This window comes from Narcine bancroftii, chromosome 3 (assembly GCF_036971445.1).
Source record: "Narcine bancroftii isolate sNarBan1 chromosome 3, sNarBan1.hap1, whole genome shotgun sequence".
In the NCBI taxonomy this organism is placed as follows: Eukaryota; Metazoa; Chordata; class Chondrichthyes; order Torpediniformes; family Narcinidae; genus Narcine; species Narcine bancroftii.
The window spans coordinates 251,738,296-251,765,220 of record NC_091471.1 but is presented as its reverse complement, the minus strand read 5'-3'; the positions used below and the strand labels follow the sequence as shown (position 1 = coordinate 251,765,220).

At 40.8% G+C, this 26,925-nt stretch overlaps 1 protein-coding gene across 7 annotated transcripts in view; it reads right to left on the bottom strand.

Annotated features, from left to right (window-relative positions):
* pbx4 (pre-B-cell leukemia transcription factor 4) overlaps positions 1-26,925 on the bottom strand; it is a 540,918-nt gene that overhangs the window by 69,596 nt on the left and 444,397 nt on the right. For 4 of the 7 annotated variants that reach the window (XR_011354326.1, XM_069927581.1, XM_069927578.1 and 1 more), the window contains one exon: positions 1,263-1,509. Coding sequence is in view for 6 of the 7 variants with exons in the window: in XM_069927581.1 (XP_069783682.1) it covers positions 1,263-1,509 (247 nt within the window). In the remaining variant the exon portion in view is untranslated. Of the gene's footprint in view, positions 1-1,262; positions 1,510-19,968; positions 20,530-26,925 lie in introns of those variants that run through there. The other 3 variants (XM_069927582.1, XM_069927579.1, XM_069927583.1) reach the window with 2 other exon arrangements.

Below are 26,925 nucleotides of genomic sequence, written 5' to 3'. Positions count from 1 at the left end.
ATTTAATCCATCGACTACTTGTATTTTTGAAACCACAGATTTTTCCTTTAAATTAGTTATTTCCAAGTTAGGCTAATTTAAATACACTGTTCATGTGAATGTTCATTTAAGGAGAATATTTCTTCACATATTGATTCCCTCTCCACATTTTCAGCAGTGTTTGCTTAAGAGAACAATAGGTGAGCTCATCAAAGAGCTGCTTCTATCAAGAGGTTTGTACCATTTTTAACAAAAATGCCTTATCAGGTTTATTTTCTTGATTTGACATTACCAGTACAATATATAAATCCCAAATAATCATTGTTTTTGCAATAACCCACCCAAATACAAAAAAAGGAACGCAATGTTGAAAAAAGTTTTTTTTGCTAAATACACGCCCGCCATTTTTTCAAATTTACAGAAAATTTCATGAACAGGGAGGGAGAACAAAAGACCTAAGTTCCAGTGAAATGCAGGTATGGAAAAACACACACAAAAAACATTTATCCCAGCCACATGCAAATGAAATTACACTGATCACCTGAAGTGATGGTATTTCTAATATACTGAATGTGCTGCCTGGGAACAGAGAATGAGATGTACTATTGAATTCCTCAATTCACTACCCTTTTTCACCTTCAAGATACAGCTATTGTGGCTCTTGTGGAATTGTAAAAAACATTCAACCCACCAAATCCATGAAGCTTATAATGGATGTTACAGCAGAGCAGACAGAAAAATTACTGGCTTGACACTGGCACTGAAAGGTATGTGGCAGTATATGGTACATAATAAAGCCAGGCCATTCTTAGCAACTTATCTTCAGTGGAAGTGCAAGTCCCTGTTATTTGAATCATGAATATATTTACATACACAACAGGAACAAGTGATCTGATTGTGACAATTTAATTGATGTAAAATGTAAAAATATTGGATTAGAAGAGGTAGTCACCAATCCCAGCAGGGGATAAGTACTGATTATACACATAATAACATTTCATTTAGACGTGGACTAAAACCCAGCATTATATAATATCACACCAGCTCTGATTTGGGGGAACAAATTAATTAATTAAAAATTCTTAAGTGTTTGGAACCTCTCTCTCTACATTGGGTGACAGCAAAAGACAACAATTTTAGTATAACTGCAGTGTGAAAGAGAGCAGCCAGCCACCATAAGTTTAATGATGTACAATATCGTAACATCTCATAATCCCTGGTAAATAGTTCAAACATATGTACTGATATATAAGCACACTTTACATATTAAATTTTTCTCCTACATTTGCTGTTTTGCTTGTTTCTCCAAGCTGGCTTGAGGGAAATGTGTAGTGATATCTGTGGATGTGGACTGCAGACGAGTCCCAGGCTGAAGCTGGGAGAGTAGGTTGTACCTGTGACACTGTGATACCACATTTCTTTGCCAGTTCCTCTTTGGCTTCCTCACTAGGGTAGGGATTACTCAGATGAGAGTAGAAATACTCGTTCAGGACTTCTGTAGCTTGTTTGCTGAAGTTACGTCGTTTTCGCCTTTGAAGTGAAACAAATAAAGGTTTCAGAATCACTGGTTTACAATGGATTTTAAACATTTCACTTTTTAAAACTGCACTGTTCTTACTTTATCCCTGTTTTTGCTACTTGCTTTCCTCAATCTGCAAAGTAGCCACCTTATGTTATTAGCTCTCGTAGTCTATGGTTATCATACCACTTTGAATCGATTTCACTTGTCTGAACTGTCTGCACCAGTGGTTCTCAACCTTTTTCTTTCTACTCACATACCACTTTAAGTATTCCCTATGCCATAGAGGCTCTGTGATTAGTAAGGGATTGTTTAAGGTAGGATGTGGGTGAAAAGAAAAAGTTTGAAAACCACTGTTTTAATCGTACCTCATTGAGTCGTTATTTGTGCGGTTTCATAACTCCAAAGGAAATAGGGGTTTTCTCAAGCAAAATATTTCAGTAACAATTTGGTCCAGAACAGTGATTCTCAAGCTTCCCTTCCCACTCACATACCCACCTTAAGCAATCCCTTACTAATCACAGAGCCCCGATGGCATGGGGATTACTTAAAGTGGTATGTGAGTGGAAAGAAAAAGGTTGAGAACCACTGGTCTGCACGGAGTTGTTATTTTTGTTCTGAAAGCAGATCATTTTAAAAAATATTTCTGAATCTATCTCAAGTAGTGCAATCAAAATCACAATAACTTGTTCCAGAGAAAAATTACTCCTGATACGACATTTGGTTCATTTATTAGTGACTATCTCCTTTAGTTCTTATACCTCTTGCTAATTGAAGCAATTCCTCCACTGTTTATCAAAACTCTTCATAATTCTAATTAGCTCAATTAAATCCTTTTACAAATTCATTTTCCCTGTTCTGGGCATCGAGGACAAGGCCGGAAATTATTGCCCAACTCCTAATGCTTTTGAAGGTGATGGTGATTCTTGAAATGCTGCAGTGCTGCTCATGATGCTAGACCCACATTGTAGCCAGTAGGAAGGTTCAAGACTGGGAGGCCAAAGGCTATGATTATGGCAGGGACTATATCTAATGACTTCAGTCCTTCACCGAGTGATGATGAAGGATTGTCAATATATTTCTAACTGAGGATGCTGTGAAATTGGAGAGAATCTGCAGGTGGTAGTGTTCCTGTGCACCTGAAGCTACTGTCAGACAGCTCACAGACTTGGGAGGCACTTTTGGAAGAGCCTTGGCAAATAGCTGCAGTGCATTTTATTAATATTTTTACTGCAATTATTATGTGCTAATGGAACATAATAACAATGGAGAAGGAAATGAACATTTAGGCCTGTGGACAAGTTAAGCAGTATGTTTTAACCTGGATTGTGTCAAATTTTCACGCAAGTGGAAAGTATAATTTACTATACTGACTTGTGCCTTGCAGACAGCAGAAAGGCTTCAGAGTTTCAAAACGCAAGTTACTGTTGTGCCATGGACTATTCAGCCTCTGACCTTTTTTATAGCCTTTTCTACTCCAAGAAGAATCCCAGTTTTTCTGGACACACCACACAATTATATCTCTCATCACTTGTAGGTTTTCTTTGCAAAATTTTGAAGACAATGTGTGGACTGAGATTTGGACACAATAATCCAATGTGATGGAAGCAAACAAACTTTCCAGTTTAACACATCACATTCGTGATTAAATGGTATTTTTTGTGGCAGAATTTTGTGAAAACTAAATAGGATTAAAATACTCTCCAATACATACAGTCTAATTACACAGCCAAATTCAAATGGCTTAGAAAACAGTAAATACTAAATAGGAACACTTTCACAGCTCCAGCATTAACTTTGGCTCCCCAAAGTATCTATTTCAACTACTTTTTGTTTGCACTCTAGCCATCAATGTTCATAACTGAAGAAAACTGTGTCTGCTTTGCTTTATTTCATCACTATTTCCATGGATCATTCCACCGTCTCAGTTTTTTTCACTCTGTTAGTCTGACATTCAGGTTGGATAAGCAAATATTTCCCATAACTAAATACATGGGAAGGACTGAAGTCATTAGATATAGTCCCTGCCATAATCATAGCCTTTGGCCTCCCAGTCTTGGCCAAGGACAAATTCAAAGTAGACTAAGACTGTACACACAGCTTGGTGGTATAATGGAAATGGTGTTGAGGCCAACTATTGCAGTTTTGTTGTGGTCTCTTATACCTCACCTTATCAAACCTTTGCTGCCTCTCTACTTTGGCATCTCCAAGCTATCTGCTCATCCATGAATTTGGAAAAAAAACTGTACTCTTTTAATATACACTTTAAACTCAATTTTCATTTATCAGCGTGAAATAATTGAGTGTTTTGGTCCTAGTTTTCAAGTCAAATTTTGGGAGGTCGACTTATACATGGGTCATACTTCTAACTGCAGTAAGTACTTGCGTCATTCAAGGCAAAGGGAACTTGGATGACAAGGACCAGGTGGTAAGTCTGTGTTTGGGGTGTTGGCAGCTCATATAGGCAGGCAGCCGAGGCCTAGAAGAGAGTCTGTGGCTGGGACGTCAGGAGGTCCAGTGGGTGGATCAGGAACTTGGATGGGTGGGTGTCCGTAATGAGGATCTGTGGTTGGGGCGTAGGGAGCTCCAGAGGATGGGTGGCAAGGGCTTAGGAAAACATAAGAAATAGGAGCAGGAGCAGGCCATATGACCCTTGAGTCTGCTCTGCCATTCAATACCTGACTTTTCCCCATATCCCTTAATTCCTTTTTTAAAAATCTATCTAACTGAACCTTAAATATGTTTAATGAAGTAGCCTCAACCGCTTCCCTGGGCAGAGAATTCCACAGATTCACTACTCTCTGGGAAGAACAGTTTTTCCTCATCTCCGACATAAACCTGCTCGCCTGAATCTTGAGAATGTGTCCCCTAGTTCTGGTCTCACCTACCAGTGAAAATAATTTTCCTGCCTCTATTCTATCCCTTTCATAATTTTATGTTTCTATAAGCTATCCTCTCATTCTTCTGAATTCGAGTGAGTATAATCCCAGGCGGATTTATTCTCTCCTTGTAGACCATCTCTCTCATCTCCGGGATCAATCAGGTGAACCTCCTCTGGACTTTCTCCAAGGCCAGTATATCCTTCTTCAAGTATGGAGACCAGAACTGCACACAGTACTCCAGGCGTGGCCTCACCAGTACCTTTGTATAATTGTAGCATGACCTCCCTTCTCTTGAATTTAATTCCTCTAGCGATGAAGGCCAACATTCCATTTGCTTTTAATAACTTGCTGTACCTTCAACTCAACCTTCCAAACTCCTTCTGCACTACAGCATGCTGCAGTTTTTCACCATTTAAATAATAATCACCTCTTCTATTTTTCCTACTAAAGTGATGACCTCGCATTTTTACTAACATTGTACTCCATCTGCCAGACCTTTGCCCACTCGCCTAACTTAACTATATCCTTCTGCACTCTCTCCACATCCTCTGTACAATTTGATTTTCCACTCAATTTAGTTTCATCCACAAACTTGGCTACACGACACTCTGTCTCCTCTTCCAAATCATCAATATAAATGGTGAACAGCTGTGGGCCCAGCACCGACCCCTGTGGCCCCCCAATTACCACTGTCTGCCAATCAGAAAAGCACCCATTTATCCCGACGCTCTGCCTTCGGTCAGTTAACCAATCCTCAATCCATGCCAATATACTTCCCCAACTCCATTCATCTGGATCTTATTGATAAGTCTCTTGTGGAGCACCTTATCAAATTCCTTCTGGAAATCCAAATCTACAACATCAACCTGTTCCGCTCTATCTACTGCGCCCATCTAATTCTCAAAGAACTCCAGTAAGTTTATCAAACAAGACCTGTCCTTTCTGAATCCACACTGTGTCTGCCTGATGGAACCCCTTCGTTCTAAATGTCTTGCTATTTCATCCTCAATGACAGCTTCAAGCATTTTCCCGACTACGGACATTAAGCTAACTGGCCGATAGTTACCCGACTTCTGCCTACATCCCTTTTTAAAAGGTGACGTGACATTTGCTGTCTTTCAATCTGTTGGGACCTGCCCAGAATCCAGAGAATTTTGGTAAATGACTACCAATACATGGACTATAACTCCTGCCATTTCCTTCAGTATCCTGCAATGCATCCCATCAGGACCAGGAGATTTGTCCCCTTTCAATCCCATTAGTTTGCTCATCACGATCTCTTTTGTGACAATTATTTTATCGAGGTCCTCACCTCCTCTTGCATCCCAACACCACTCTGGTACCATGAAGACTGACACAAAATGCTTCGACCATTTCCTCATTACTCAATATCAATTCTCCTTTCTCATCTTCCAAGGGACCTATGTGACTCAAGGCAAACCTCTTCCATTTTACATATTTATAAAATTTTTTGCTATCTGTTTTTATATTTTGTGCTAATTTACCTTCATAATCCTTCTTCCCTTTCCTTATTTCCCATTTAGTTGCCCTTTGTTGCCTTTTAAAGTTTTCCCAAATCTTCAGTTTCCTACTACTCTTGGCTACTTTGTACACATGAGCTTTTAATTTTATACTTTCCTTTATTTCCTTAGTTAACCAAGGCTGACTCTCCCCTCTCTTACTTATTTAACGGGAATATATTTTTGTTGAGCATTGTGAAAGTCTTCCACTGTTCCTCAACTGTTATTCCTCCCTCATCCTATTGAGGTCTCCTTTGTTCAAGCATAATACACTAGTTTTAGATCTATTGCTTTTTCCAAGAGGGTCCCTAAGTACTAGATCGCTGATTTTACCTATCACGTTGCACAAAAATAGCCTTCTCCCTTGTTGGTTCCTTAACATGGTGCTCAAGATAAGCTATCACGGATGCATTCTATGAAGTCATCCTCCAAACTCCCTCGACCAACTTGATTTTCCCAACCCATGTGGAAGTTAAAGTCCCCCATGACAACTGCCGCCATTCCATTCTTACATGCCTCAGCTCTCTCTCGGTTAATTACCTGTGTCACTGTGCTATTGTTATTCAATGGCGATAAGACACTCCCACCAGTTATTTTTTTCCCTTTACCCAGATGGACTCAACATTCTGCTCCTTAGATCTTGTATCGTCTTGCACTATTGCCCTGATTTCATCCTTAATTAAGAGACCACACCACTTCCTTTACCTTCCTATCTTTTCGTATTGCCTGATACCCTTGCATATTTAATTCCCAATCATGCCCACCTTGCAACCATGTTTCTGTGATGGCCACTAAATCATATGCCTGGTTTGCACCTCAAGTTCACTAACCTGGTTTCTAATACTACAGGTATTCAGATAAAGTGCCTTATGCTCATTTAGAATGAGCATAGAATGCTTTTGACTTTTCTGCCCTCTATTTTTCTTTTTCTCTTTCCTAACTCCAGCTTTAGTCTCTGTACCACCTTCCTCATTCTTTCTTTGTAGGTTCTCATCCCCCCACCCCATTAGCTTAAACCTTCCTCAACAGCACTAGCAAACAATCTTCCCTCGGACACTGATCTCAGCCCTGCCCAGATGTACACCGTCCAGTTTGTACTGGTCCCATCTGCCCCAGAACCAGTTCCAATGACCCAAGAAAATGAAACCCTCCCTCCCACTCCACCATTCAAACCACATATTCATTCTACTATCCCGCTATTTCGACTCTGACTTGCTTGTGGCACCGGTAATAATCCTGAGATTATTACTTTTGAGGTCCTACTCCTTAATTTATCTCCTAGCTCCCTAAATTCAGCTTTTAGGACCTCATCAGGCTTTCTTCCTATATTCTTGCTACCAATATGGACCACGACAGCTGGCTCTTAACCCTCCCCTTTCAGAATGTCCTGCAGCCATCCCTGACCCTTGTACCTGGGAGGCAAAACACCATCCGGGAGTCCCATTTGTGTCTCAGTACCTCCTGTCTGTTCCCCTTAATATAAAATCCCTGTTGGGTATAAGCCCGCCCTCTGCTGGACATCATGAGGTCCACATCATGATGTCACCCTTCCATATATATATATATATATAAAAAACCCTATGTGTCAGTAGCCATGTTAGTCTAATAGAAGTAAAGGATAAGAAAGCATCACGTCTCCGAGTCTTAATTGTGTAAGTGCATACACAACAGTGGCAACAAGGGACGAAACGAACTCTACACCTGCTCCATGCACCAACCGTGAGAAGGAAAACAAAAGAAGCAAGGTAGATAACAACCCCAACAAATTTCTGCCAAAAGATCAAGATGAAAGCGCGCCAAGATGGCGGGGGGAAAGTTCGGGGAATTCAACGAAATAGAAGAAAGTTGGGATAACTACGTAGAACGGTTTAACTACTACTACGTAGCCCACAATATTGTGGAAGGTCCAGTAAACCGCAAACGTGCCTCTTCCTCAGTATAATGGGCAGCAAAACATTTGACCTCCTTAAGATCTTGCTGACCCGGAGGATCCAGGGACGAAGATTTTCAACGAATTATGCACAGTTCGAACGAACCATTTAAGCCCCAACCACCAGTTATGGCAGAAAGGCAACAATTCTATGAGAGGAGACAAGGACCAGGAGAAACAGTAGGTGAATACCTGGCATCGTTGTGCAATCTGGCAGAGCACTGTCATTTCGAGCAGCAGTTTCTAAATCAGGCACTGCAAGACAAATTAGTGTTGGGGCTAGCAAATCACCAAGCAAGGCAAAAATTACTAGCAACACTATGTTACAGACTGTATACAGGGCTGCCTGCAGCTCTGAAATGGCAGATAAAAACTTGGATGTGGGTCAACTAGACCTACTGGTCAGGTGGTCTTCCCGCCAACAATGCTTCCGTTGTGGGAAATGCAACCACCAATCAGAAAACTGTATCTTAAAAAATTCTAAATGCAACCATGGCAAAACAGAAGGACATCAAAGCTAAATGTCTGGTTCTAAAGCACAGGTGGCCTGCAAATATACAGGCAGCTAAAGTAAAAACAATTGCACAGAGAGAGAGAGAGAGAGAGAGAGAGAGAAAGAGAGAGAGAGAGAGGCAACCTAGCAATGACAATAATCTTCAAGCTCCTGAAATTTCAGCTCCTGAGATATTGCACATTCAAAGAATAAATGGAGGAAATGCAGGAATCTTTATACAGCTAAAAATAAACGGAAACCCCCTGAAGATGGAGTTAGACACAGGGGCAGAGGTGTCCCTAATGCCATTACACATAAGGGAGTGCCTGCTACCACATCTCCTGGTAAAAACAACTGAAATAACTCTGAGGTCTGTTGCAGGAGACAGAATCAAAGTGTTTGAAAAATGTACAGTCCAAGTACAATACAAAGAACAGCAACCAAAAACACTCTCTTTTTACATCATAGATACCCAGGGACCTGCACTTTTCAGAGGAAACTGGCTATACATATTCCCATAGACTGGGTGGAAATTGGTTCAATACTAAATATAAACCACACAAACACCTCCCAGCCAGAACTCAACCAACTCCTCCACAACCATGCAGTGTTTTCCAACAAGAATTGGGGAAAATTAAAGGTGTTCAAGCCAAATTGCAATTAAAAGGTAATGCAGAACCAAAACTCTTCAAAGCCAGAACAGACCCATTTGCTATGAAAGGGAAAATTGAGGCTGAATTAAACAGAATAAAACATGAAGGCATATTAGAACCAATACAATACAGTGATTGGGCAGCGCCCATCGTACCTGCACAAAAATCAAATGGTGAGATTCGCATTTGCGGCGATTACAAAGTCACCATCAATCTATAACTCAAAATACCCGAACACCCCACGCCCAAGGCAGAAGAATCATTCCAAGCACTAAACGGAGGACAAAAATTCACAAAACTAGATTTGTCACAAGCATATCAACAGATAGAATTGGACAAAAAAAAAATCAAGGGAATATGTGACAATCAATACCCATCTGGGACTATTCACCGATACTCGTAAACCTTACAGAATTTCAGCAACACCTGTGATTGTTCAAGCAACAATGGACAAATTACTACATGGACTCTCAGTTGGATGTTACCTCAATGAGATCATCACGGGCCGAAACAACAGTGAACACTTACAAAACCTTGAAAAGGTTTTAACCAGTCTACAACAGGCTAATATACAATTACAAAAGGACAAATGTGTCTTCATGCGACCCTCAGTAACATATCTTGGGGTTTACAATCAACATTGAGGGGCTGCGAATAAATCCAGCAGGAACAGAAGCTGTTTGCAAGGCCCCATACCCAACCAACAAATTGGAATTACAGTCCTTCCTAGGACTTGTTAATCACTACTGAAAACATATCCATAATATGTCTACACTATGCATCCCGCTGAACCAATTATTCAAGATAGATGAAACATGGTACTGGAACACAGAAACTAAAAACACAGTCGATCAACTAAAGGAAATACTAACGTCAACAAATAAGGTGCTGATCCACTACGACCCTAGAAAAGAAGTTACACTCGCAGTGGATGCTTCACCAGTGGGACTAGGAAATCATAGAAAAAGGTGAGCAACCAGTAGCGTATGCTTTGCAAACATTAACCACAAGCAAACACAATTACGCCCAACTAGAAAAAGGATTGGCAATAATTTTTGGTGTAAAAAAATTCCACCAATATCTTTACCTGATCTCAGACAACAAGCCTCTTAGTTTAATCCTGGGGCCACACAAAAATATACCAGTATTAGCTGTGGCCAGAATTCAAAGATGGGCAATGCTACTAGTGGCATATAACTACGATATAAAACATAAACCAGGAACACTCAACAGCCATGCAGATGCCTTATCACGCATGCCGCTACCTGAGACAGAACAATGAGAAGAAATTATTAAATGGTCAGCAGAGGCAGCAGCCATCAACCAAGAACAACTTCAACAACTGCCCATTGCAGCCCATATGATCGCAAAGGAAACCTGAAAAGAGGCAACATTAAGCAAGATCCTATACTTCATCCTTAATGGGTGGTCTGAATCTGAAGCATTCCAGAAGATCTAAAACCTTACCACACAAGCCACCATGAACTATCAGTCGAAGAAGGATGTTTACTATGGGGTACCCATACAATTATTCCAGCCAAATGGCAAACTACCATGTTATCAGAACTACACCACAACCATCTGGGAATAGTACGAACGAAGGCACTGGCCTGGATGCATGTATGGTGGCCCTCCATAGACAGAGACTTTGAAACAACAGTAAGAGAATGCAAAGCATGTGAGTCAATGCAGTCAAAAATGCCGCGTGGAAATGACCATCCAAATCCTGGCATGGGAATCAAATGTCAATTTCATTGGATCATTCATGGATGAGACTTTCCTAATAGCTGTAGACGCACACTCCAAATGGCCAGTAGTTTCACAGCTGAATACCAAAGCAGATCCCACGATTGACTGTCTACGAGCTACCTTTGCCACTTACGAATTGGCTCATGAATTAGTTATGGACAATGGGCCTCAATTTACATCAGAACATTTTTAAAAATGTATGCGCAACAACAATATCAAACATATTTTGTCAGCACCCTATCACTCAAGTACTGATGGGGAGGCAGAACATTTTATACAAACATTCAAAAAAGCAATGAAAACTATGAAAACTAAATGCCTCCTGGACACACAAAATCGCAGATTTCCTATTGGGATACAGAAACATACCGCATTCTACCATAAAACGCACCCGAGCTGATCTAATGTTTGGCCGCAACCTGCGGACCAGCCTGTTCACAGTTCATCCAGATCTGGGTCTCTGCAAAAAACAGCATCGCCACAAACCTCACCTAGATAGAACATTGGAAGTGGGCGAGAGAGTTCTGGTACAAGATTATAGACAATATAAAGACCCATGGGTGGTAGGAGTTATCTTACAAAAATTGAGCAGAGCACTGCTCTGTTCTAGTGGGGGACAGATTGTGGAAGCAACACATTGACCAATTACGAGCACTGACTGACACTAAGGTCCATGAACTGGAGGAGATGGAACCAGACCTGCCGTGGCCTGCCCTGACTATCCCACCCCTCAGGCCAAGTGGGGGAATGGGGCAGAGACTGTTGTGGAGCCGAGCATTCCAGAGAGGAGTCCAGTAACTGAGACATGCAGCCAGGAGAGAGAAGGCGGACAGTCACCACCGACTTGACCGCTGACTCGACTATCTACGGGTCCTGAGCAAAGACCGGCACAGCAAACCACACTGAGGCGGTCCAAAAGGGAAAGAAGACCACCTGAATGCTTTAAGGACTGTTTGCCCCGATTATAATTAACTACCTTCCCTTTTATAATTATAATTACTCATGAGATGTATTCTAATTCTCACTTGTAGTCCTGGGCCTGATGTAATCTTATTAGTTCAAAGGGGCCCAGTCAGCACTTACTGCACTAATAGAAGTAAAGGATGAGAAAGCATCACATCTCTGAGTCTTAATTGTGTGAGTGCATACACAATAATCCCCTATAAATATTGCTCTACCATTCTTTTTCCCTTCCTTGTGCACAGCAGAGCCACTCACAGTGCCACGATCTTGGCCACTGCTGCCTTCTCCTGATGGGCCATCTCCGCTAACAATATCCAGAGTGGTATATCTGTTTTGGAGGGTGATGACTACAAGAGACTCCTGCACTACCTTCCTGTTACTGCTCTTGCCGTTGGTCACCCAGTCCCTATCTTTCTTTACTTTCTTAAGCTGCGGTGTGATAAACTCACTAAATGTGATAACCACCACATTCTCCACATCCTGAATGCTCCAAAGTGAGACCATGTGCAGCTCCAGTACTGTCATGCAGTCTATCAGGAGCTGCAGCTGGACACACTTCCTGCACACGTAGACCTCAGGGACACTGTCAGTCTCCGAATTCCCACATGGCACAAGAGGAGCATGACGTGGGTTGGCCCTCACCTACCCACAAATTATGTTAAATGAACTTATCCCTTTTACTTGTGCCTCAGCCTCTCTGCGTCAAAGCCTCATTGCTCCATTCCTTCTCTATGCCACTCACTCGCTGGGCCACTTCTCGCTGGCTGTTCTTTGACCTTCCCCTCCTTTTATTGGCCCCTACCAATTAATCCTGTTGCCTTGTTGCTCGCTCTTCGCTCTTCCTCCTCCTTGCTGGTCCTTCACCTCTCGCCTCTCGCCTCTCACCCAAACTAGGCCCAAAATCATTTGTGAAGAGCTTTATGGGCAGACAGTTGGGGTATCAGGAGCTTAGGTGGGAGGGCGGTTGGGGCGCCAGGAGCTTAGATGAGAGGGTGGTACAGCCAAAAAGAGGGGTGTCAACCTTTACATGGGATATATGGAAAACACTTTTTTGGCCAAAAAAGTGGGTCGACTATCGCACGGGATCAACTATTCCACTATTACATGAGTATATATGGTACTTCAAAGGGTTTACATTTGTCTTCAACTCTCTTCATGATCTTGCATCACCCCAATTTCTCATTACACTACTGTCTAGCAATGCCATTCTTTAGATTAATTCTCTAATCCAGGGATTTTGCTTTCAGTGATTTTGGTCAAAACTCTAACATTGCTTTTTTAATATTACCTTGTGGTATACATTTAACATATTCCTTAAATTCTACCTTTTTGACCAACCCTTTAACATCCTCATTTGTTTGGCATCCATTTTTTAAAAATTTGCCTATGCTTGGTGGACATTTAATCTACTTTAATTTCATTAGAAGTATGCTATAATTCCAAGTTGTTGTTACATCATATGCTGCATCCGACAAATCAATGAAAGTTTGTCTATAAATGTAGTCTTGTAGCGGCCCGTGACCATCGCCGCGGCCTAACAGAGAAGACGCTGTTCAAACACGGAAATTGATCAGGCTGCATGAGGCATCGGCAGCCTGTTCCCATAGGCCTCTGCAAAACATGCTATGCCAGCCAATTGCCGGCAATGGTTGCGAGAGGGCCATTCAGTACCCAGGGCAGCATAAAGCACACTCGTCGATGACGCTGCAGCAAAACGGCTGATCCAGCCAATCGCCGACGGCAGGTCGTGAGGACACCAATCAGAGCCTGAAGGAACCCGGGCCATGCCCATCAGTCACATGACAGCCAAGGTCTGCCTGGCTGTATAGAAGTTCATTAAATCAGTGTCAAGTGCACTCATTTTTGTGGGTCTTTTTTCTCAAGACCCAGCACAGTTTTACATTCATGTTCTCAAAGTGTTCCTGAGTGCAAGATTGAACAACAAAAACATTTTTTAAAAACTTGTCGTGCTGAAGCTAAGAATGCCAAGATACATGTCATTTTAATGGTTTAACCCACTCTCATCCTGACCCCTATGTCTCTGGACTCTTACATTATTCTAATGAAGCTTAAAGCAAGCATGATGAACAGCACGTCATTTCTCCAGGCAGATAACAGCCTCCTGTAATATTAAATTCAGTAACTTCACACTGTATATCTCACATTTCCAGCATTAAATTTTGTTTTTCTTGTAAGCTGCTAAATTTATAATTATCTTCCCTTTTTTGCACCTTTTTCAAATCTACCATTGATATTTATGAACAAAGTCTGTCCAACCTCTCCTCTCTCAATTCAGCAACCTCCTTTTTTGCACCCTTCTCCAAATCCTCACATCTTTCCTGCAAGGGGATGACCAGAACAGCACACAATACTCCAAGTTCAGCCTAACCAAATATGGCTTCCTGACTTTTATACTCAATATCCTGATGATTAAAGACAAAAATGTCTTTACCACCCTATTTACTTGTGTTTCCTCTGAACATCAATGCTCCAAAGGTTCCTGCTGTTTAATGTATACTTTCTCCCCTCTCACATTTGACCTCTCAAAATGCAACACCTCACACTCGTCTTGATGAATTTCTGACCTCGTATTTCTCTCTGATCTTTTAGGTTTTTTTTAAATTTAGAGATACAGCACAGTAACAGGCCACAAGCCAATTTCACCCATGTGACATCTCCTTTGACACCTTTTTCATTATCCACAACTTCAATTTTTTTAGTCTACAACAAACCCACTATTCATCCATTTCTATACATACTGTATGTGTGTGGTTACAGACATCCATCACTACCTTGACTTTAGTCAAAGCCATTTCTGAATCCAATCCATCTTGACTCTATGGGTTCCATGTGCCTAAACTTGGAAATCAGCCCACCAGGATGGACAGTGTCAAATGCCTCACTAAGCCATTTCAAATTGCCTGGTAAATCAGGGTTAACCAGGCAATTTACCCAGATAACAGGAAATTTGAAAGGTCCTAACCAGACAAGCCTGGTCAAAATCAACCCGGGTCCCAGACCTACCCTGAGGTGGTCTGGGAATCTGGGAGATCTTACTGGATCATCCTCCTCCACCGGTTTGAAAGGACAAAATGGATTACCCAGTCAATCTGGTGATGTCAGCATTTGCGTGCATGCGTCACCAAGGCAGCATGTTGGCAGAAAATTCGATTGCAGTGAGGGAAGTGTGCAGTGCAGGTTAGTGAACTGGGATTCTAACCTCTATCCATCTCTTCATTTGCTCAGCATATATACGCTGTTATTTCTCCACTGCTTGCAGCATACAACTGACAACAATGTTCAAAATACTTGCCTGCTTTGTAATTGCACCACATAGTTGCAGGGCCAGCATCCGTATATCCCTCCCATCTGCCATTAGACATCTGGCGGGTTCCTTTGAGTGCGTGACATGCCACAGAGGTGAGATCCCCCTTAAATCGCCAGGTTATCGATTTAGCAAGTAAGTTAAAGCCTGTAGTTTGAAAGGACCAGAAGGTAGTCTCTATCCGGTCACCTTACGTGGGTCCTAGGAGAGCTACCCAGGTGCTACAGTTTGAAAAGGCCTACTAGAACCCATGCAGACAATATCCACTGCCCTACCCTCATCAACCATTGTGGTCACCTCTTCAAAAAACCCAATCAAGTTTATAAACCAGCACAAATATCCCCAATAGGTCTGTGCTTTTCCAGATGCAAAACATCGAGGGCCTAATGACCTGTACTGTGTTATCATGTTCTATCTTCAAAGCAAAACCACGTGGCCTTTTCTTTAGTCCTCCTGATTTCATTCTTGTTTTCTTTCATTCTTTATTCTCAAGTCCTTCATTTGCTCCCCGCTGTCTATATTTGCTCTGTACTTACTTCTTATTAACTTTGGTCTCAACATCTCTCAAAAACCAAGGTTTTGATGGGAGTCACGTGATGGAGTAGTGGCCGGTCGGGATAACCAGCCCGCTCCAGGAAAACAGGAAAAAAGTTAGGAAAGACAAAGCACAACAAAAATAAAATAGAAGAAATAGAAGATAAAATTTCAGAGAAGGAGCATGGCACCCAAGAAGGAGAAAATAAAAACAACTGGAATAAAGGAGGTAGAAAAATCGCCAAAGAAGAAAGAAGAAGGCCTTACCTGCATGAAGGAACGGGACGCTGTGGTGGCGAGGAGCGCCTGACCCCTGAGTTCAGTACCTCCCCTGCGGAGTTGCGATTCACCTGCTGGTGGACTTCAAAAATGGAGCCAAACAAAAGTGCACAACCAACGGAAATAATGGAAAAAGAGGTCACCGGTGGGAGGGGGGCTCAGCAGTGGAGCGGGCTGCCGCAGCGCGAACAGCTGAGGGATGCCCGACACCAGGGCTCTCAGCTGAAGAACGAGAAAGGCAGCAGCAGAGAAGGGAACGATATGGGAGAGAGACAGAGAGACAACTGGCAAGAAGAGCAAGAGCAGGAGGCACAACAGAGGAGTAGCCCAAGAGGGGAGAACCAGCAAGAAGAAGCCCGACGAAGAGATACAAGCAACTCATCAGGAAAAACAGAAAAGTCACAGACACAAAGAAGAGAAGAAGACACAAACACAGATACAGACACAGAAGAGGAAGAAGAAGACCAAGATCACAGAGAAATAGAAGGTAAAACTGATGGACAAAGAAAAACTGAAGGAAAAACTGATGGACAGAATATAGATAAGGTTTTTTTTGAAGAACAAATGAGGTCATTAAAAGAATGGTTATCATTAGAATTTAATGCAGTTAAAAGGAAAATGAAAAGAACAGAAGATAAAATGCAACGGTTAGAACTGGTCATGACAGAAATAAGGAAAAGAGTAGAGAATGTGGAAGAGTGGGAAACAGCTGTAGAAATGGAAGTAAATTACTTAAGAGAAAAATTGGAAGAAAGTGACAAAAAAATTAAAGAGATGCAAGAGTTGATCTCAGAAAAAGGGGAGTTGTGGTTGCCCAGCAAGGGATACGGGGCAACTCAGAGAGGGAGGGAACTTTTGGGGTTAAGGTATTAGTGGGTGTGGGAACTGCGGGAGTATTTTATGTCTTAAATGTGTTGTCGTACATTAAGTTTAATAAGAGAAAACTAAGAGATGAAAATGGGGAAAATGGGGATGGAAGTTGTGAAGAGGTGGAAAAGAAATAAAAGCAAGATTTAAGATGGCTATAAACATTAATGGAATACATAACCAAATCAAAAGGAAGAAACTTCTAAATTTATTGAAGAAGGAAAAAATAGATATAGCATTTGTGCAGGAAACACATTTAACTGAAACGGAACATAACAAATTAAAGAGAAACTGGGTAGGACACGTAGTGGCAGCATCTTATAATTCAAAAGCTAGAGGTGCAGCCATACTATTTAACAAAAATGTACCAATTAAAATAGAGTAGGAAATATTAGATCCGGCAGGGAGGTATGTAATGATAAAATGTCAGATAAACTCAGAATTTTGGAATTTGCTCAATATATATGCGCCTAACGAGGAGGATCAAAAGTTTATGCAGGATATTTTTTTGAAGATTGCAGACACACAAGGAAATAAATTGATAGGAGGAGATTTTAACCTTAATTTGGACCCAATGTTGGATAAAACTGGACAAAAGACAAGTAAAAAGAATAAAGTAGTCAAATTTATGGTTAATGCAGGAAATGAAATTTATGGATATATGGAGGAGGCAACACCCAAGAGAGAAGGAATATTCATATTATTCGAGTAGGCACAAAATTTACTCAAGGATTGATATGTTTTCATTGTCAGCCCATATGCAAGGGACAGTTAGTGAAACTGAGTATAAAGCTAGACTACTATCAGATCATTTACCCCTATTATTAGTAATAGAACTGGAGGTCATCCCACCAAGAACATATAAGAACATGCTACTTAAAAGGCAGAAATTTAGGGAGTTTACCGAACGCCAAATTAAAACATATTTTGAAATAAACACAGGATCAGTGAAAGATAAATTTATATTATGGGACGCAATGAAAGCCTTCATTAGAGGGTAGATAATAAGTTATGTGACTAAGATGAAAAAGAATTACAATCGGGAACAGAGCAGTTGGAAAGGGAGATAGTAAGTACAGAAAAGGAATTAGTAAAAAGGGATAATATAACGAAAAGGAGAGAATTGGCAGACAAAAAAAAAACGAAACGTTACAAACGTATAAGGTGGAGAAGAACATAATGAAAACAAAGCAAAAGTATTACAAACTGGGAGAAAAAACACATAAAATATTAGCCTGGCAACTTAAAACAGAACAAGCTAAAAGAACGGTATTGGCATCAAGGAAAAAGGACACACAAATTACATATAACCCAACAGAGATTAATGAAAATTTTAAGAAATTTTATGAACAATTATACCAAACTGAGAACGAGGGAAAAGATGACAAAATAAAGGAATTTTTAGCTAAAAGTGAACTGCCAAAATTGCAAGAAGAGGAACAAAACAAACTAATAAAACCATTTGAAATAGAGGAAGTACAAGATATATTAAAAAAGCTGCCGAACAATAATACACAAGAGGATGGATTTCCAATAGAATTTTATAAAGAGTTATTAATTCCTCCTCTTCTGGAAGTAATGAACCAAGTAGAAGAAACACAAAACTTGACAGATTCATGTAGTGCAGCAATAATTACAAAGATGGGGAAGGATCCATTAACACCAGCATCATATAGACCACTATCTTTACTTAACTCAGATTATAAGATAATAGCGAAATTATTAGCAAACAGATTGGCCGATTGTGTACCAAAAATATTAAAACAAGATCAAACTGGATTTATTAAGAAAAGACAAACACCGGACAATGTCTATAAACTTATTAATCTAATTCATGCAGTTCAAGGAAATTAGAAGCCTACAGTTGCTTTAGACGCAGAAAAAGCTTTTGACAGAGTAGAGTGGAATTACTTATTTAAAGTATTACAGAAGTTCAGTCCAGAAAAATATATAAATTGGATTAAAGCATTGTATAATGGACCGTTGGTGAAAGTAGCAGTAAATAGATATGTATCGAATCAATTTAAATTAAGTAGGTCAACCAGACAAGGATGTCCACTATCCCTCTCATTGTTCGCCTTAGCAATAGAACCTTTGGCAGAACTGATAAGAATAGAAAATAAAATAAAAGGGATAAAAATAAAGGAGAAGGAGTATAAAGTTAGCTTATTTGCAGACGATTTATAGTATACTTAACAGAACCAGAGATATCAATAAAAGAATTACAGAATAAATTGAAGGAATATGGAGAAATATCGGGGTACAAGATCAACACAAATAAAAGTGAAGTGATGCCAATGAGAAATGCAGATTATACAGAATTTAAAAAAAGAATCACCATTTAAATGGCAAGCACAAGCAATCCGATACCTATGGATCAGATTAGATAATAATTTAAGCCACTTGTACTAACTAAATTATCAGCCACTACTAAAGAAATTGCAGGAAGACTTAGAACATTGGAAAGAACTGCCATTAACGTTGATAGGGAGGGTGAACTGCATTAAAATGAATGTGTTCTCAAGGATACAATACTTATTTCAAACATTACCAATTCCCTTAACAGAATTTTTTTTTAATGAAATAAAGAGAACAATAAGGAAATTCTTGTGGAAAGAGAAGAAACCAAGGGTAGCGTTAGATAAATTAACAGAGAGGTATAATCAAGGTGGTTTGCAGTTACCAAATTTTAGAAATTATTATAGAGCCACCCAATTAAGTTATTTATCAGATTTTTACCAGACAAGGGAAAAACCAGACTGGACTAAGATAGAACTAGATAAAATAGGGGAGAAGGTACTGGAACTTATACTTTATACTTATAAAGGATGATAAACTGGTGCAATATAAAAACTCACCAGTATTGCATTATTTACTTAATACATGGAAGAAGATCCACTTAGAAAGAAAAAAACGAATTACCAAATACCAAAATTATTATTGATGCAAAATCCACAAATTCCTTTTACAATAGATAATCTTTCCTTTAGAGAATGGGAGAGAAAAGGAATCAAAAGAATAGAAAATTGTTTTTTGGGAAATAATTTATTAACCTTTGAACAGTAGAAGTACAAATATGGAATAACTCATGGTACAATGTTTGCATTTCATCAATTGAAAGCTTACTTAAAGGATAAATTGGGAAACAACTTGAGATTACCTGAAGGAAGCAACTTTGAATATGTGATTACAGACACAATGATAATTAAAAGATTTATAATGAACATGAACATTAAGCTGAAGTGGGAAAAGGATTTAAACATAAAGATAAAAAATGAAGTATGGGAACAATTATGTTCTGGAACTATGAAGAATACAATAAACACAAGGTTACGTATGATACAGTATAAATGGTTACACAGGGTATATATTACTTCTCAAAAATTAAAAAGCTGGGACTCAACATTATCAGATAGATGTTTTCACTGTGGGAAGGAAATGGGAACAACATTACATGCAACTTGGGCATGTACGAAAGTAAATATGCTTTGGGAAAAATTAAATCAAATACTAAATTAAATTACAAAAAATAACATACCAAAAAAACCAGAGATATTTCTTTTAAGTAACATAAGAAGTAAAGAATTAGGCCTCAAATTGGATAAAGTGCAAAAAAAGTTAATTATGATAGCCTTAGCGATGGCAAAAAAAGGTTTTATGTCAACTTGGAAAATGGAAGAGAGCATGAGTATACAGCAATGGTACATGGAAATGAATAAATGTATTCCATTGGAAAAAATAACATATAATTTAAAAAGTAAAGTCGCAATGTTTGAACAAATTTGGGAACCATACATGGAACATATCAGAGAGAGCTTGCCTACGACCTCCATCCCCTAAAATGAGAATGAAAATGATAAGAAGACAAAACGACTAGATTCAGTGTATAATAAATAGATGACGCATTTTTCTTGTTTATTTTCCTTTGTGTGAAGATATTGTTTTATGGTTTTATTGTATTGTATATGTTGAATACTAATGGGTTTTGGGGGATGGGTAGAGGGGAGGGAGGGAAAGGGGGGAAAAAAGGGAGAAAAGATCACTGTGTAAATTTAATGAGAAACGTTTGTACATATTTTGGTTGACATGATTCACAGTGTGAAAAATTAAAAAAAATAATTAAAAAAATCAAGGTTTCCTTTACCTGTTACCTTTACCTTTCATTCTGAAAGGAACATTCAAACTCTGTACACTCAGAATCTCACTTTTGAAGGCCTTCCACTTACCAAGCACATCTTTGCCAGAAAACAACCTGTCACAATTCACACATGCCAGATTCCTTATGACTCCATCAAAATGGACCTTTCTCCAATTTAGAATCTCAACCCGAGGACCAGACCTATAGGAACATAGGAAGTAAGAACAGGAGTAGGCCAAAAAAGGCCCATCGAGCCCGCTCCGCCATTCAATAAGATCATGGCTGATCTAATATATGACCTAACTCCACCTACCTGCCTTCTCCCCATATCCCCTAATTCCTCTATCATGTAAAAATTTATCTAACCGAATTTTAAATATATCTAATGAAGCAGCCTCAACCACTTCCCTGGATAGAGAATTCCAAACATTCATTACTCTCTGGGAAAAAACTATTTTTCCTCATCTCTGTCCTGAATCTACTCCCCCGAATCTTGAGACTGTGTCCTCTCATTTTAGTTTCCCTGACCAGCTCAAAAAAACCTTCCTACATCTATCCTATCCATACCCTTCATAATCCTATATGTTTCTATAAGATCTCCTCTCATTCTTCTGAACTCGAGCGAATACAATCCTAGACGATTTAATCTTTCATCATAAGTCAACCCCTTCATCTCAGGGATCAGCCTAGTAAACCTCCTCTGGACCGCCTCCAAAGCCAGTATATCCTTCCTCAAATATGGAGACCAGAACTGGACACAGTACTTCAGGTGCGGTCTCACCAGTACCTTATACAGTTGCAACATTACCTCCCTACTTCTGAATTCAGTTCCTCTAGCGATGAAGGCCAACATTCAATTTGCCTTCTTAATAACCTGCTGCACCTCCAACTTAACTTTTTGTGATTCATGCACAAGCACTCCCAAGTCCCTCTGAACAACAGCATGCTGTAGTTTTTCACCCTTTAAATAATATTCAGCTCTTCTATTTTTCTTGCCAAAGTGGACAACCTCACACTTACTAACATTGTACTCCATCTGCCAGACCTTTGCCCACTCATCCAGCTTAACTATATCCCTCTGCAGACTCTCCACATCCTCATTACACTTTGCTCTTCCACTCAATTTGGAGTCATCCGCAAACTTGGCTACACCCCATTTTGTCCCCTCCTCCAAGTCATCAATGTAAATGATGAACAGTTGTGGGCCTAGCACCGACCCCTGCAGCACCCCACTTACCACTCTTTGCCAACCTGAAAAACTCCCATTTATCCCGACTCTCTGCCTCCTGTCAGACAACCAATTTGGATGTATGATCATTGAACCAAAGAATTCCCTTACACACACTTCCATCCCCGGTCCTGTTTTGTTTCCTTATAGGTGCTACAGTATTTCAGTCACTAAAGTTGGGACTTCTAAATATTGATTTAGGAAGCTCCCCTGTACACATCTGACAAACTCTATCCCATCCAACCCTTTTACAGTATGGGTCCCAGTCAATATGTGAAGTTAAAATGATCTACTGTCACAATTTTGTTTCCTGCAACTTTCTGCTATATCTCTACAAATTTTCCCCTCCAATTTCCACTGATAATTGGATGTTCTATAAATCCAATCCCTTTAATGTGGTCATTCCTTTCTCATTCCTCAGTTCCACCCATAAAGACTCAGTAGACAAGCCCTCTGAACTGTCCTGTCTGAGCATTGCTGTGACTTTTACCCTGACTAGCAACACCACCCCTCCCCCTTTCATCCCTTCCTCTCTATAATGTCTAAAACTCTGGAACATTGAGCTGCCAGTCCAAACTATCCTGCAACCAAGCCTCAATAATGGCCACAGTGTCTTAACACTATGTGCTGATCCACATTCTATACTCCTTGCTCTGAAATAGATGCAACTCAGAACATTATTCCCACCATGGTCAATGTTTCTATTTTTTTCTTTATCTGAAGGACTGACATCTTTTCTATAACAGCTCCACTATCTGCTCTGGCGCTCTGCTTCCTATCTCTAGTTTAAACCCCCTAGAGCAGCACAAGCAGACCTTCCCACAACCAGTTCTGATGAAATCTGTCCTGCCGGTTATAGGTCCCTTCCCTGGAAGATTCAATAACGCAAAAGTCTGAAGCACCCTCTCCTGCGCCATCTCAATAGCCACATATACGGCAGCATTATCCTCCTATTGCTGGCCTCACTCATACCGGGTATGGGTAGTAATCCAGAGATTACAACCCTGGAGTCCTTTTCTTTATCCAGCACCTAACTCCCTGGTCACTTTGCAGGACCTCATCACCCTTCCTACTCACGTCATTGGTCCCACTGTTGACCTTGACATCTAGCTGCTCACCTTCCAGCTTAAGAATGCTGTGAACTTGATTCGAGATGTTCCTGACCCTGCCACCTAGAAGGCAACATACCATCTGAGGTAATACTCATTCACAGAACATTCTACCTTTTTCCCTAACCAATGAATCCCCTATCACTACAGCTCACTTCTGCCCCCTTACCTTCTAGGTCAAAGGATTAGAGACCTGATCACTGTGGCTTCTCCCAAGTAGGTCAACCCCTCCCCACAGAAGACAAAACAGTATTTGTGATACTGAGCAGAGCAGCCACAAGGAAACAGCCACAGAGGTACCCTACACTGACTGCCTATTCCCTTTCCCACTCTAACAGTCACTCATCTACCTGCCACTTTGGTGTGACTGCCTCCCTGTAACTTGTCTATTTACCTCTCTGCCTCCTGAATGATCTGGAATTCATGCAGCTCCAGCTCCCTGCCATCTGTAAGGAGAAGGAGCTGGATGTGTGAGAACTGGTGTGTGCCAATCAGAACACTCACAATAATTCTCCTGTGATACAGAGACCAATTAGGTAATGGAGAGATGAAACTGGAAGGATTTGTGCGTACATGAAATAACATAGGAAAATGGGACTAGCATAAAGGCGTGAAACGTAAAAGTCTGCAAACGCTGTGATTGTACTCTAAAGCAGTAGGCAATGGGACTGAGAAACAATATTCAGAGCATATAGCAGGATGCGTGTCAAGGCCCAATTCTTGGAGGTCTTGGATGCATTGACAAGGCATTGCTGGAGGTTGCAGCAATATTGAAATATGTGGTAGAGAAACCACACAAATGGGAATGCTGACAGTTTGAACTTGTTGGGTTGAATGGCCTGTTTCCATACTGTCTTCCTGTACGATTCTATAGCTCTATAATTTCCAGCAATAGAATGCAACAGAGAATGAAGAAATAATGATGAATTTTGTACAAGAACTAATACGATGGAATAACATCACGACAGAAGCTGTTTTTGATGTGGATAGTTAAGGTACAGGAGAATGCACTGGAACATAGAAGGGTGAGATGTGCCCTTATTAAACTTCATCAAATTATGAAGGACAACAATCTAGTAGATGGAATCTTTTACCTGGGATAAAATTGTCAACATTCCAGAGAGCATTCCGTAAAGGTGAGAGGAGGTAAGTTTCAAGAGGATGTGCAAGGCAAGTTCCTTGTCACAGCTGTTGGTTAGATGGATTGAGTTGCAAAAATGAAGTGAAGAGGCAGATACAGTGTACATTTAAAAAGAATATGAATGGCATTTTTGGATAGGAAGGTATAGAGCAATAAGGGAATAACGTAGGAAAATGGGACTAGCATAAAGGCATGAAACGCAAAAGTCTGCAGACTGTGATTGTACTGTAGTCAAAACACAGAAATACTGGAGGAACTCAACCACTCGTAATGTCCATAGGAGGAAGAATATATTATTGATATTTCGGGCCTGAATCCTTCTTCAGGGTATGAGTGAAGGTCTGAATTAAAGGCTGGGAAATAAAGGGGGAAGAATGGGAGGGGAAGGACTCCAAACCAACAGACAAAAGGTGTTAATTGGATATGATAAGAGGAAAGGTGAGAATTGATTTTGACTCAGTGAAAGGAGACATGGAAAAGGAGGGAAAGAGAGAGAAAGAGGGAAGGTGTTTTTATTGACGTCCTCTGTTTCTGCAGAGAAAAATTTTAACTTACCTTTTTTATAGAGAGCCCTAAAAGGCTGGCCCAGCTTGGCTTTTATGAGGAGCGGCACCTTGGTGCGTCCTCTGGAGTCGCTGTAGGCAGGACGACTGTTGCTGTGGTGCCGCCCCCTCATAAATACACGGCAAGCAATGGCTTACTTCTTACCCATAATCCCCCACACAGCTGGAACCGCTCAGGGAAATGCAGAGTGGTTCTAGCTGTGTGTGGGATTATGGGTAAAGAAGTTGGCCACTGATTATTTTCACAGTGTTTATACTTCACTCTCATTCACTTATTTGTTCTTGGTTTTGGATATTGAAAATCATCAGTGAAAATAGTCATCATCAGTGTGGCCGTCACCATACCTTCAAAGTCCTGGGCTTGCTGCTCCACTACCTTGTCCTTCTCAATCTCCCAGCCATGTCAGGTCAGGTTCACGAAGCCCATGTCGATCATTCCGCAGCAGATCAGTAGGAATAGTCTGACCTCTGTCCAACAACATCTTCCTCCACACTCCCGGGTACCTCGCTTTCACCGCCTTAAGCTGGTCCTTGGCATCCATCGCTGTGGCTTCACCCTCTTCCAATGATGGTAGCCGTAAGCCCCAGCATTTGGCTCCAGACCCCATGGCCTATGGGGCTGGCTCCATCCTCAGAGCTGCTATAAGTGGACAATGGTGCTGGGCTGGCAGCAGTGAGGGTCAGACTAATCCTGCTGATCTGCTGCGGAATGATCGTCGTTGGCTTCATGATCCTGACCCACCACATCTGGGAGAATGAGGAAGACGAGGGAGTGGAGCAGGAAGTCTGGGGCCCTGAAGGTGTGGTGGTGGCCACACCGATGATGGCTCCTCCACATACTCTGGCATAATATGTACACTAAACAGGCTCACAGGCTCATCGTGATGTCATTAGCCCACCCCTAGCCAGATGCTTGCAGTGGCTAGACATTTATGGAGCAAGGTGGAGTGCTCCACTCCACCTCTGACACAAGCCTACAGGAGGATGGCAGTCGGTGTCTCAGTGCTGCTCATGGACCATTTTCGAAGGTAAGTTTGCAACTTGAGTGTAAAGAATCTACACCTTTCGTGTTTTTTTATTTATAAAAGGGGGTGTGAGAGAGAGTGCTAGAGAAAGGAGGAAGAAGATGGGAGGGGAGGGGTTCAAGCATAAACTGGAGAAGTAGTTGTTAATGTCATCTGGTTGGAGGGTGCCCAGACGGAAGGTGAGGCGTTGTTCCTCTAATCTGACAGTGATGAGACCATGGACAAACATGTCGGCAAGGGAAAAGGGAGGGGAATTAAAATGGGTGACCACTGAAAGATTCACACTATTGAGGCACACAGATCCAATGTACTCAACAAAGCATATTATATTTTATATTATATATAAAAATTTGTTTTTAAAAGAGATAGATTGTGGGGGGTTTAGAGTAGGTCACCACAAACAGAGTAACACTTCACATCTCATTTAAAATGCAAGAGTTTGGCTGAAGCCAGTCATACAGGCACCAGGGGCTTTGCAAAAAATAATGGGACTGTTTTGGACGAAATTTAAAAAAGGTGCAAATGGATCGAAGCCCAGGCTCAAGGGCTGATAAGATCTTTCAAAGATTGGGTTTGGATCCCTGCAAGGAGTTCTAGTTTTACTCTTGGAGGGAGGAAGGGGGAGGGAGAGAGAGAGAGAGAGAACTGACTTCTGCAGTGGCTTTTGGAAGCTTATTTAAACCTCATTTTGAGGATGAGTTGTGAGTTCTGAGTTCAGCATGTTGAAAAAATCTTAAAGTCCTTTCAACAGGAAATGGCTGGCTACAGTATTTCTCCTGAAACAAGAGAAACAAGAGGAACTCTGTGGTGACCTAGAGAAAGAGGTTATCATTTGAAAACCCTTGATGGGGGAAGTTTCTTTGGCAAGACACAGAAGTGCCTGATCGGAGGGAATCAGCTTGTGTGTGTCTAACAAGCAATAAATTTCTCTCTCTGAAAGCAACAAGAACCTTTAAGCATCAGAGCTTGGTGAAAATTCATAAATTCTATGCACAGTATAAGATTTGCCTGAACTTGGAGGAGTGAGA